At 36.0% G+C, this 13,839-nt stretch overlaps 1 protein-coding gene across 1 annotated transcript in view; it reads right to left on the reverse strand.

Annotated features, from left to right (window-relative positions):
* Positions 1–1,244: 1,244 nt before the first annotated feature.
* Positions 1,245–13,839, reverse strand: part of KCND2 (potassium voltage-gated channel subfamily D member 2) — a 489,765-nt gene continuing 477,170 nt past the window's right edge. The window contains exons 3-6 of the mRNA XM_025929536.2: positions 10,566–10,661; positions 9,611–9,703; positions 5,919–6,166; positions 1,245–3,902 (exon numbers count right to left, since the gene is read on the reverse strand). Of these exons, the coding sequence (XP_025785321.1) occupies positions 3,725–3,902; positions 5,919–6,166; positions 9,611–9,703; positions 10,566–10,661 (615 nt within the window). The 3' untranslated portion in view covers positions 1,245–3,724. The remainder of the gene's footprint in view (positions 3,903–5,918; positions 6,167–9,610; positions 9,704–10,565; positions 10,662–13,839) is intronic.

The raw sequence follows: 13,839 nt of genomic DNA on the forward strand, positions 1-13,839 counted from the left end.
TTGCTACCCTAAACACAACCAGCTGATGTATATCCAACTTAAGCTCTTATTTTTTTTTAAAGTACAGTGTGCCTATGCCAATTGTGCTGAAAATTCTGATGAAATTTACACAGTGCAGAGCAATCATTTTTGTACCTGTGAGTTAATAAAACAAACACCTAATAACACTCCAGGGAAGAGGAGATGCCTTTCTTATGAAACTCTGAGGAGTCATGTATTTGATATGAAGAACCCTTTTTATTCTTTTGAGTAATGGTGCCGGCAGCCACTGATATAACTCCCTGGAGGCTATTTCCAAGCCAACACTGTAACTCAGTTGAAGGAATAGGGAGGTGTGTTAAACCTTTTTAACGCAGGATTGGCATCTCAATAAATCAAAGAATATAAAAGAAAAGAATTAACAGGAACAAAAAGAGACTATCCACCAAGAGCATCACTAGTTATCACTATTCAGAATCACTGTCTGTGATTTACTCTGAATTTTCCCGTCTTCTGATAATCTCTTAAAATTTCCTTGTTTTTTTGTTTCCTCCTGAAGAGAAACCGTCAGATGTGCATTAAAAAGAAAAGGAATAAAAATCTATGTGTAGGTATATGAATAAATACATATAAATATACATATACACACACATATAGCTAGACAAATATAACACTTTGTTTCCTAAATTGAAAAGAGTCTTTGGCTGGGAATCTGATTGAGTTCTCACCAATGTCATCAACTCAGAGCTTCACTTTGTTTAAGTAGTGGTAGTCAAGAAGTATGTAAGGTTCAGGCACCAGCCTTACTTCTCTGTGGACCACGCTGCCCAAGAGGCATGTGGGATGTAGGGTACTGGCTAATAAACTGGGTCATACATTGCAGAAAGTATTCTAAAAATATCACATATACAAAAACAACTGATTTTAAACATACTACCCTTTTTTGGTAATGACCAACAAAACCTTGTAATATACTTCAATTAATAGCTATGGAGTTATACTTGCCAACATATTTCCAAAAACCATCATCTAAAGCAGTGACACTCTTTAGGTGATATTAACTTTTTTGTTTCTTAAAGTCTCTTCCTCAGTTCCCATTGTTGGCAGAAATCTACTATCTCCACTGTTCAGATTTAAGTGTTCCTCACAATCGACGGGTTCTTTGAGTTTGTACATGTTACAAGGTTCCCCCAAATATGAGTATGATGTAGCCTAGATTTTGGAAAGGGAGGAAGTGTAAGAAAAAAGAGCAACAGTCAACCATGTTGTCCTGTTCAAGCATGCACATGTTTTATTTAAGTATTCTCCAAAGGTCTATTTTTTTCCAGCATAATGCAGGTATTATGCTATCCTTTGAAATAAGATATATGAATTTCAAACAAAATTGCCAAAAACAATGACCTTGGTTACTCCATATGGTACACAGAAATAACTACATTTCACTTACGATACAGATGCACTTAACACAGTCATCAATAGTCATTCACCACCAACACAGTAGATTTTTAAATCACCTAAAACACCAAAAAGTTTTTTTTTTCTTTTCCAAAAATCTAAAGAAATTAATAGTTTGGGATAAACGATAAGTTGAAAAGGAGGCAGAATTGTCAACTGAAATCATCTAACTTCGTTTTTTTAAATGTAGTATTAAGAACATGAAAATAGAACTTTTCATTGGGAATCAAAAGACCTAAGTATTCCTGATTGTGGTTTCCTTAGTCTACTTTTTAGGAAGTTTTTCAACCACTGCCATCAAAGAAGTTTCGCTATATATTTTCTCTAGAAGCATAAAGTGACATGAGGCAGGTGTTAATATAATTGTTAATATTCACGCTCCAGGAAGATTAGTAACTTTTTAAAAGACATACTAGGTATAAAGCCAGTTCTTCCCGAGAGATAGTAGAGTTTGCCTTACTTTTATGAAGCAAATGTTTATTAATATCTACTGTGTGCACAGCACTGTTCTAGAAGCTATTCTAGAAATGGGAAGCAAGAATTTCTGGCTTTACTCGAAAATGGTTGGATTAAGTCTTTTTTATGATAAATTATGATAAGCATTTTAAAATCTCTATAGTAGAGGGATAGTTATTAATTCTTTCCATGTACAGAAGCTAAACTTTATTTCTTACAGTGGTGGTTTGGAATGAACGAAACTTTTCATTTGACATACAACTTTTTTACACTGTCACGTGCAGACATGTCTGCTGATATAGTTTAAAGGTGAAAAGGTATAAAGACTTTTCACTTCAATGTACATAGAGATCAACTTTGCATCATCAAACTCCTATCCTCCTGATTTAGTGGAGAAAATTGCTCCCTGCAGTCTACAGGAGCCTTTCTCAGATAAATTTGTGCTGCCTTCTCCAACGGCATAGAAAGCGTGCTTTCAACAAATATTGCTACATAAAGCACTCTAGTTTATCTCTGCATTTCAATTCACATTAGTTATTCTCAAAATGTATTTGAGATCTAAAGTAAAATAAATAATACATCAAGTGAGACTCTGGGATCACCGATTTTGTGATATTCATCCCAGCCTACTCTTTGCCTGAAACACAGAACGATATATCCAGTGTCTGGGCTTTTCCCTAACAGCAAAGAAGTTAGAGATCATTCATAGATGTCAACTCCTTTTTCCTAATTTTTGACAAGGGGATTGATGATGGTAATCTACTTACAAGCTAATATGTTGGGGAATACAAAAGTAGGAAAGTCATTTGAGCTACAAAACGTTAGTCCAGTTGATGACGATAAACCCACGAAAAGGTGCTATAGAAATACAAGAACAGATAATGCACTGTCACACGAATACAGAGGACCAAAGAATATTACTGAAAAACATTTATGGCACAATAGTTTTGGATTAAAAAGTTATCTAAAATCTGGCCACACCAGAAGTTTCTCTATGTATGTGGCTCTTACTGTATCTATGAGGATCTGGAAAGTACAACAACAACAAAAATCCTGATTCCTGATACAACAGGTGTACAATGAATTATTGCAGTTGTAACAGTATCTAGGTGCAAGGTAAAATGATAATTAATACTGAACTATTCGAACGCTTTAGATTTACTAATGAGCATCCCCATGAGAAATACCGCAGCTCTGAAAGGAGTTAATTTGCACAGCCCACCATGGAACATGAGCAATCAGCTTGTTGTAAGTGCACAGAAAGTCCCCCTTTCTACAATTATAATTTATCATGCCTATTCTGAAGACAACATAAGGACACTGAGATCACTGCTCCAAAGAATTCTAGCATGCATTATGATGGTTTCCTTCAGTCAATACAAATGTGTTGTATGAGTTTTTTTTTAATATGTAATAATCTTCATCATAGCCAATGTTCATGGTTTTAACAGGAAAAATTTTTATCAAAATGTTTTCCATATTTTTTTGTTTTGCATTCAACTGGAACATTATGTTCAAAGATTTATTTTATTTATTTTATTAAAAAAGAGTTCAGATCATAAGAAGCATCGCTAGGCGGCATTTCATTGTGCTCAATCACAAAGTCAAAGGGTCACAGACTACTTCTCTGTAGAACAGGTCAGACTCTGTCTAGAAATGCCATTTGGTGGTTTTATTTCCATCCTCAAGTTTGGAAGCTTTGTTTTTATTTCACTGCCAACCTTCTTGCCTTGCTGTTTTCATCTGCAAAAGGTTTATTGTTTCTTCTTTCTTCCACATTGGAATTCTTTCCACAGCCAGAGCTCAAATTCTCTTAGACCTGGTTCCAATTGTCTTACAAAGCAGATACTCTGACAATATTTCCTCCTGAGTACTCAGGAGATTCTGGCCTGTCATCTCCTTCGGGGGTGGTTACTGGAGGTGTTGGGATGCTTATTATTGCTGTAGTCACATAAGGTTGTTCACAGTTTAGTTTAACACACTCTTCCATTTTGGCATTTAAACTGGATCGGCTGATGAGGAGAAAATAGATTTAAAAAAGTAAGTTGTTTACTTAAAAAAAATTTCCCTGCAACTGAGGAATGTATTTTGTCAGTAACATTTCAAATATCTAATTACAGTCACCATGATTTTTAAAACATGAAGCCCTAAACCTTAATATATGTTGAAGTGAACATTGGTCATGTCATTAATATTAAATGAGTGTCTAACAGCCAGCTCAATTTGGCTCAGGCAGTGTTTATCAAAGCGTTTTCTACGAAAATGCAAGAAAGAGACTCAGGCCAGTTTTGGAAAGCCAGGGTTAGGCAAAGTAAAATCGCTTTCTTTAAGACAGGACCTCTGAGAGCTTTGAGCTGCTCCTATGAAAGGGATGTACCTCAATTACCTGTGAATGTGTCTCAGTTCTTTTGACCACAGAATCATTTTACTATCTTGTCTCTTTGGGAAAGATGATGCCCTTTAAGCTCTCAAGTTACTGACAGCCAATGTTAAGAACACTAAAATGTTAGCCATTACCAATAATTCAAGATTTTCCTAAGTAGTATTCTTGCACGACTTTTATACTCTATGTGGATAGAGGGAAAAGGAGAAAGGAACAAGAAGGGTATACATGATATACTTAAATCTAATTATTTTCATGGAAATCTTACTTAAAATGTTTATGTCCTAAAATTTTCTTTCTAAGTACTTCTCTGCTTTCTACTTAATTTTGCAACGCAGAGGTGGAACATTTAGAGACAGAAATCTTTCATTGTTCTAAAATTTAATATTCTGGTCCCAGAGACATCTGATTTATGTAAATCAACACAGCCTGAATTCAGAATCTCATCCAGGTTTTTCACAAAGATTGTTGAATGAGAACAAAGAAGCAGCGCTGAATTAATGGATTGTTAATATAAAAACATAGCTATTTAATTTGAAGAACAAAGCAAAATTATTTTGGCAGGAATTGATCATTCTAATGAGTTGTATAGTTTATTTTTTTTAAATATTTTTTTTAACGTTTATTTATTTTTGAGAGAGAGAGACAGAGCATGAATGGGGGATGGTCATAGAGAGGGAGACACAGAATCTGAAACAGGCTCCAGGCTCTGAGCCGTCAGCACAGAGCCCAACGCGGGGCTTGAACTCTCGGACTGCGAGATCGTGACCTGAGCCGAAGTCGGACGCTTAACCGACCGAGCCACCCAGGCGCCCCGTTGAGTTGTATAGTTTAAATGGATTACTTTGTGTTGCACATACATGTTTGTGGGAAAAACAGAAAGCAAATAAAGACAAGCAAAGGAAAATACCACCAGAAAAATTTCACTTAAGTTGTCCATAAACTAACCACAGGTGAACAATTGTAGCATATCGCTTATCTTTTTTTGTGTGTTGGATTGATTTTTGTGCTTCTGGCAACTCAAAATATCTTTATGGTCAAAATTATATATTGGTTCAAGAGCCTTGTATAGGCATAGTTTTATTTTTCACTGTTACGTTGAAGGTGTCGATTTCTTTTAGGCGCTGCTGAGTCCTTTCCAATGATACCAGTGTCAATCTAATTGGTCTCCTTTTGTAAGTGTTGAACATCTAACATCTTACTAACATTTAGTAAGTGTTGAACATCATTTAAGGCTATTTGCATTTACATAAGGGGCTCCTGAGTATAAAGGTGTCTGCCGAAATAAGAAAAAGTTGTGGAGGTAAGGAGGGAGAAGTACACTTGTTTGTGCCTGACCATTTTGTCTTCTTTCTACTTTTCACACTGTACAACTGCTACTTTTGACTCAAATGAATATTACAGCATACTTATTACGGTATTAGTTTGTCTCATACTAAACCCTAGGAACTAGGATTTAGATGCCACAGTACTTCTAAGGCGTATTTACTAAAAATAAGTAAATAAACATTATTTGCTCCCCCACCACGCCCGCCCCAATACCAAAAAATGCCAAATACACCAAGATAGCGACATGCCTGCAGGTGGAGATACGCTCTGGGAACAGGCACAGGTGTGTGCACCCACACAGATTAACCTCGGGTACCTGTTAGACAGCGGGGTTCTCTCCACACATCTGATCTGGATCGTACTGAGTTCCTGCACACTGCCTCGGTGGCTTCCTGATACATTGGCATTAGGGATGCGGAAGGTTTTTTTGTGTCGTCGTGAACAGCAAGTGCTGGTGACTCCTTGTTGTGACGAGAGAGAAGGGCTGTGACTTGAAGGACGGTTTCCAGTCGCAACTTCCATGCAGCTTTCTTCAAAGACTTGCTCATCCACAAACTCGTGATTCTGTTCCGTAGTCATGAGAACATGCGAAAAAGGCAACAAACACATTGTGATTTTAAGAAAGGAAATGAATGGCTTTATTTTTAAAACCCAAATAGGCCCATACACTTAGACTATCCAGTGGGCAACTAGCCGCTTTCATAAATACTGGAATATCAAAGCCAGCTCATGCTGGCATTTGTGTGAAAATAAAATCTCCCTGTTAGATTTTGAGATGGACAACTGCAGGCTGATTTAGTGTCTCTTTATGGACTAACCTTATCCTGAAATATCATTTATTAATTTAAACATCATTTCTGGAAGTTAAGAGGCAAAGAAAAAAATGGTTGAAAATGCATATAAAATAGTACCCACAGTGAATGTGTAAATTCACATTGACTTTTATTTTTTAAACAGTTTGGAATTATGTTAAAGAGGCTATTTTAATAGAATGTCCCAAATTAGATTGTCTGTTTTACAGTAGCAAATATTTTCACATGAGATTGAAAACATTTTTTAATTAGAAAATGAGATAGTTAAAACATTTTCTATTTCTCTTTTCTTTTCCTTTCTTTCTTTTTTCTTTCTCTTTCTTTTTCTTTCTTTCCTTCTTTCTTTGTCTTTCTTTCTTTCTTTCCTTCTTTCTCTTTCTTTCTCTCTTTTTCTTTCTTTCTTTCTCCTTCCTTCCTTCCTTCCTTCCTTCCTTCCTTCCTTCCTTCCTTCCTTTTTCTTTCTTTCTTTCTTTCTTTCTTTCTTTCTTTCTTTCTTTCTTTCTTTCTTTCTTTCTTTCTTTCTTTCAGAGAGTGCCAGCAGAGGAGAGGGGCAGAGGGAGAGGGAGGCAGAGAATCTTAAACAGGCTCCACATTCAGTGATTCAGTGCAGAGCCTGATGTGGCGCTCAACTCGGGACTTCATCTCATGACCCTGAGATCATGATCTGAACCAAAATCAAGAGTTAGACTCTTAACCGACTGAGCCACCCAGGTGCCTCTATACTTTCTGTTTCTTCAGATGTTCCTCTAAAATTTCCAAGTATAGAAAATGACCCATTAGTTAAATAAATAAAATACTGCAAAATGTGCCACTTTATGTTTGATTCAGAAGAGGTTAGCACTGAACTCTGAGGTCTCCTTTCTTACTTTTGTGATACATCACTGGCTGTACTCCTCTTAGCTCTGCTTGTATTCATAGTTCTTCTGGCCAAGAGGCAAACAGTGATGGGCATCATTTTGTATGCTGCATTTTAGACAAAACACAGTGCAAATTTTGTGTTTATAGTATTTAATAAAGAATCGCTTCCTAAAATGCCTATGTAAGATTTTACCTCATAAATGTAAGAGAAAAAATTTTGGTCCGAACTGCTGGAGAATGACTTCAATTACTATTTTTTTTCATTGTGTAGGTGGGAATAATCTTATAATGGAAGGCTTTGCACATGCCAAGTTCCACATAACCATCTCTCATCCTAGAATATTAGTGAAACGATTGAAGCAATTCACTGGCCAATAGCAAATAGATTGTTTTAGTTACTCATTTTGTTATTTCTTTGCTGAGACAAGCATTTTGAGGTAACTGAAATTTAAGAATCTACTGTTTAAAGTCCAGAGAATAATATGACCAGATAAGATGGAATTTCATTAAGAAGTGAATTTCGATGTCAAATTTTATAGAAAAAATATAGCTCACAAAGGATTCACAGTCTGTTTTTTTTCTTTTACCATGCACAATTCTCACACAAAATATAAGTATATAATGCATGAGATTCTAATTTTTCACATCAGTGATTGGAAGTGAAGAAGTCATTCTGTTGCTGGTTATTTTTGTAGGTAGCTCGATTTAAACTATGTTAATTGGTGCTAGACAATTTTTATTTGAAAGGTAAAATAGTAAAAATAAAAGGTAAGATAGTAAAAAATGAAAATAAAAGAGAAGAGCATGGGGATAAATAGATTTGATTATTAACGTTACCATTTACCTTTGAAAGAGTATCCTAACAGTTATAGACCTTATCGTTATGGATCTTCAGTTAAAAACGCAAATATAGGGGTGCCTAGGTGGCTCAGTAGGTTGAGCGGCTGACTTCAGCTCAGGTCATGATTTCATGCTTCTTTGGATTCTCTATCTTCCTCTGTCTCTGTCCCTTCCCCTCTCGCTTACTCTCTTGCATATATATATATATGCAAATATAATCATGTAACTACCCTGTTTAAAGTCCTCAAGTAATTTTTCATTTATTATGAGATAAAGATCAAAATTACTCACATGCCCTCCATTATCTAGACTTTCTCTGTCTCTGCTTGAGTCTCTGTATGCTCTGTCTTCTGATCACCCTCAAGTTCTTTCAGTTCCTCTTAGGCCAACTTCCAGCCACCACCCCCCACCCAGTCCCCGGGTGCTCACATCACCCCTTAGCTCCTTCATTTCTTTGCCTAACTAGCTCCTAGGCATCCTGTGGGTCTCAATGCAAGTTCTTCCAGGAAAGCCCCTAGTGACTCCGCCCTCTGTGGCACTGCACTGTGGCCTCGTTTTTCCTCTGCAGCTCATGACCCTTCTTCCGGTAACATCTGTGTTTTATCCCATATGTGGAAGCTTGATGGAGGCAGAAGCCACACCTGACTTCATGGTGTATCCAGGGTCTGGCTCACTGTCTGCCACATGATAGGCAAGTAATACAAATTTGTTGAATGATTGCATAAGGAAGTGAATAAATGAATGGGGAATATGTTGGAAATGAGAATACAAGTATGTACCTCTGGGGAGTGAGGGAGTAGACTTGATTCAAATATGGTGAGAGTTTTGTTTTGCCTTGTGGTCAAAGACTGTGAGCCCTTTTGACAAGCCAGCTAGGGAAACGGTACATTTGCTAAAGTGGAGATCCGAATGAAAGCTTCTAAGCGAAGAAGTGCTGGCTCAATCCTCAGTTCCAACGGGCTTCAGCAATTAAATGGGTCATTTTTCTTATGGGAACACATAGTTTTTATTACCCATCTTGTTTATTACAACTTGTTTATGGAAAGATGCTTATATTCAGTTACTCTCTTTTTTTGTTGTTGTTATTGCTATTGTTTTTCCCTTTACCTAGATGTCAGTAATACATGAACTACATTGTTTTTTGTTTAATTAACATTTTAATTATCCGAGGAAAAATAATATTTTACAGGACCTGCAGTCAGCTGTTGGGAAACGACTTTCCATTGGAATTAAACTGATATTTTAGACTAGAGTTAAGATAATCTCTGAAGATAAAAACATTTTAAATAATTCTCTAAAATACTTTTCAAGTTGAAATGTCACTAGAGTCTTTCAAAGCAATTTCAAATATTGTGGGTTTCTTTCTTTCTTTTTTCATTTTTAGTATATTTTCCAGCAATGTAGACAGTGAAATCATACTTGGAAACGCTCAGTATCCACAAAAGCAAATGGTATTACTGTCTCCGTACAGGGGCGGACAGTCATGCCTTTTCCTTACCGTGGTTTTTTCCAGGCAGTGAAGCAGGTGGTGGTGCTGGGTTTCAAAGCTGGAGCCGGATTTGCTCATGAAGGTCTGCTCATCCTCTGAAGACTGGTAACACACAGAAGACAGAAGTGCTTTCTATTTCATTTGCAAACAATGAGAACCTCAGCTACACATTTCCAGAGAGAGAGCTAGCCTATTTCCCGAGATTAAATGGCAGCATTTTAATTTTCTTTTAACCAAAAAGGGACAAATGTGCAGTTGCTTTTAATTTTGGTAATCAGCATTTATATTTCTGTCAAATTAGCGGTCTGGGCTTTTAGACTTGCCTCCCTGAATTGAAAATTTAAATCGGTTTTACTCATTCAACTACCAGCTACCTTTGAAAGCCTGGGAGCTATTCTTTTTGGATAATAAATTTTAATCTAGTACTTAGATAATCCTGAAATCATGATCGTGCTCACCTACATAAAAGCTATTTTGATTGCAAGATGATTGGAATCCTAAATATTAAAGGAAAGTTTTGAGGTAAAAGTGAAGTTTCTCTTGTATTTGCTACTAGCGAGCTTTAGAACACTGAATGGTGTTCCCCTTCATTAAGAAGTAAAACAAGACATCATAACCCCACACAAATGAATTTTAAGGAACATAAATAATTTTGAAATAAAAATAGGTACTCGAGTCGTTGAGAATTTTTTACCTTTCCCATGTTTCAATAAGGCAGTGAAGAAATATTGCCCAATCATGAATGGGAGTCATGATTCACTGGCAATATTTCATAGCCCAGGTTCTAATCTGCTACATACAGCCAATGAGACTGTACAGGGCAAGGTTATTTAAAAATGACACTTTTGTTGTTTCAGTAGCCATTTTCATAATTGCCCACAATAAAATTATATGGTTAAATGGAACTAAATCAATATTACACTAATAAATCGAACATTAAAAAAAGTGAAATGCTTGACTGTACCTGTAGTTGATTACTGAGTAAGCCATTCCGTTTGCTCTGCATGTAAGCATTAGCACTTCCACTTTTGGCTGCCCGGATCCTGGCAAGTCTGGCTTTCTATAAGCCAGAAGAGAAATAAATGTTAATACTCATGAGTTGTTTTCTTAAAACAGCGAAGGCACTCTGGTGTAATGCTAATGTCAGCATATATATTTTTTTCGTGAACTTTTCCAGTAAGATCAATTAACTACTTTGGAGTCGGTGCATTTAAGATTTGTAATTAAGTCGTTTTAGTAAGATCAAGTTATTTCATTGTTGTTTCTGTCAATTGTGTTAAGAGAAAAATGACAGTATTCCTTTATTTATATTTTCACTTATCTCAATCTGAGTAACTTAATGAAATGAAGACTTAACATACGACCTTCCAAATCATTTTCATTTAAACTAATGTCTTTATAAATATTAGTAAATATATTCCAGGAACCAATGGCCTGCTTGCCTCTCTTCCTTTGTTTCTTCTCCTTCCCTCCTTTCCTTCCTTACTTTTTAAAGTTTTTTTTTTAAAAAGGTTTTTATAAAAATGTATTTTAAAAATACATTTATGCTTTGAATTAAACAATGGAGGGTAAATAATAATGCAGTGTATCTGCATTCTCAAATATCAAAAAGCATTTTTTGGAATTATTTTGTTAAATTGGGCAATGTAGACCCCATGCCGAATAACATGTAGTCTCAAAAAAAATCCCTAATTTATCCACTTTTTCTATTGACACTGGCCCATACTGCAGCATGCTTATCTGATTTCTATTTCTCTCTGGAATTTGTTGAGATGAGAACATAATGAGTCCCTCCAAGGAGCTTTATAAAATTATTTTTTAATTTTAAAACATTTATGTGTAGAGAATGTTCTCCAGTTTAGAGCCTGAGGGTGGTTACTTCAATTGTTCACAGTTACAGTGAGATCACCAAAGTATATTACTAAGCAAACTAACTATTTAGCCAGATATCTGGTATTCCATTCTACTTTAGAACTGATGCTTGTGTATGGAATGAGTCATGGAATGAGTCTGGTTTTCACTTCCTGGAGGGCACTTTTTGATGAACATTCTGTTTGTAAGATGTGTATCTAGCAAGTGTATATAAGAAAGCAACTGGGATGGCTTCCTCAAGTTCTTATAAAATTACCCCATAAAGACTCCTTCTTTTCCCTTTCTAAACAACCCAGATAAATACTATCTGTAGTCTTTAACCCTGAGATTTTTTTAAAATAAAAATTTAAAAATTATCTAGCTTTTTAAAAATGAAAAATGAATACATACATATGACAAAGATTTTATTAATACAAAAGTACATCAAAAACAAGTAAGTCTCTCTGGACCCTGGAGCTACCCTACTGCTATGCTTCAGAGGCAACCACTGGTAATATTTCTAGTGAATCTTGCCAGAAATTTTCTAGGGAGATAAAAGCGTGTATGTGTGTGTGTGTGTGTGTGTGTGTGTGTGTGTGTGTACTCATACATTTATACACACATATTTTTACTCATTTGGGACAATATGCCTCACACTCCTTTGCACTCAGCTGTTTCCATTTATTACATACTGGAACTCCTTCCATATCTAAATATATAGATCCACCTCATTCATTATAAATATATAATATACCAATGAATAAAGCACCATTTATTTAACCAGCCAACTACTATTAATTTTTTAAAGCATCTTTTGCTACTACAAACAATGGGTCCTGCCTTGAACATCATGATGTGCTTTTTGGCAAGACAGTTTCTAGAAGCAGAAGTATTCCTAGATCAAAGGATGTCTGTGTGTGTGTGTTTTACCAAACTTCCCTCCAAAGTTGTACCAAGATGCCCTTTCACTCACAGCATTTAAGAGTAGCACTGAGACATCTGAAGCTCTCAAAATAGCATTAAGATATCATCTGGCTTCAACTCTACCCCTTCTCTCTTCCTCTCTGAATTTATTCTTCCTGTTTGTTGATTCCAACTTAAAATAATACTTTGTACAAAGATCATATTTATAAATGATGGGAAAAATAGACAAATTTCACTCTTTGTTGGCAGTATACTGTTTAGATCACTCAAAGCACTAGAGAATGAAGTGGGAAGGTAGGAAATTTTTAACTTCAAAAGCTGTGCTGCCCAGACAGGATTTCAGGCCAGAGTTGATAAAACAATGGGAAATGACAAGCATATTTGGAAATGACTTTGAATAGATGTAATAATTCAGAAATAACTAATTTAAATATACATTTGGTTTCCAGAAAGGGATTATTGTGGAAATTTAAGTCCTAAAGTCTCCTTGGTCTCCTGAAACAGTCAATGCCTTTTTTTTTGGGGGGGGGGTGTCTCCCTCTCCCCCCACCTTTTCTCTCTCCCTCCTCCTTCCCCCCTCCCTTCTTTCTTACACCTCTCCTTCCTTCCTTCCTTCTGCAATTAATGCATGCAATTACATTGCCTGTATCTTAGTTCCTAGTCTCACATATGTTATTCTCCAAGCATCCAGCAGCAGTATTAGAAAACATTTTTTTTTTCACAAATGAGACATTTATTTACATTAGCCAAAAATACTGTCCAGCAAAGGAAAATGACACATATTTTCCACATTGGGAAAGCCTACATATGGTGGCATCCGCTACTACAGAAGTAGTTCTAAGCTTAGGGGAAAAGAAGCAGTTGTTGCAGGGACAGAATGGCCATTTTGCTAGGCCGCGTACTATGTTAGAAAAAGCCTCCCGTCTCAAATTTCAATCACGACTTTTCTTTCATTTTACAACAATAGTATATGAGTTAATTGGTTTAATCGGTCTTGTGGAGCACCACACCAAATGCCTGTTGCATAATGCCAGCTTTTATGACCTGTGATTACATCTTTGCTTTCAGTAGGTAATTGAGGAAATTTCTTTTATGAAGATATTTTAGAAAATCACTTTACTTCTGACCCACTCAGTATGACGATCTTGGCAACTGTGGCTTTGTAGATGAGAGGTTAAAAGAAAATCACCGGCTAGTAAGAGGAAATGTATTCCTTGCAGCCCCCACCCCTATTTTGTAGGAAATACAACTTCTTGGCACAGTCAAGTACCAGCAAATATTATGGCGTGAAAGTAAAGTCTCACTAAATACTTTAGCCTATTTGGAAAATAGGAGGCTTTCAGATTTTTAATTAAACAAAAAGGCTTATATTGTCTATGTAAAAACAAACAAACATAGCTTTGAAGTTATTTTCAAATTCTTGAGAAACACCGATGGTGTTGGTAAAAATAAATTGTCTCATA

The sequence above is a fragment of the Puma concolor genome, chromosome A2 (assembly GCF_028749965.1).
Source record: "Puma concolor isolate L17-30 chromosome A2, mPumCon1.1.hap2, whole genome shotgun sequence".
Lineage (NCBI taxonomy): Eukaryota > Metazoa > Chordata > Mammalia > Carnivora > Felidae > Puma > Puma concolor.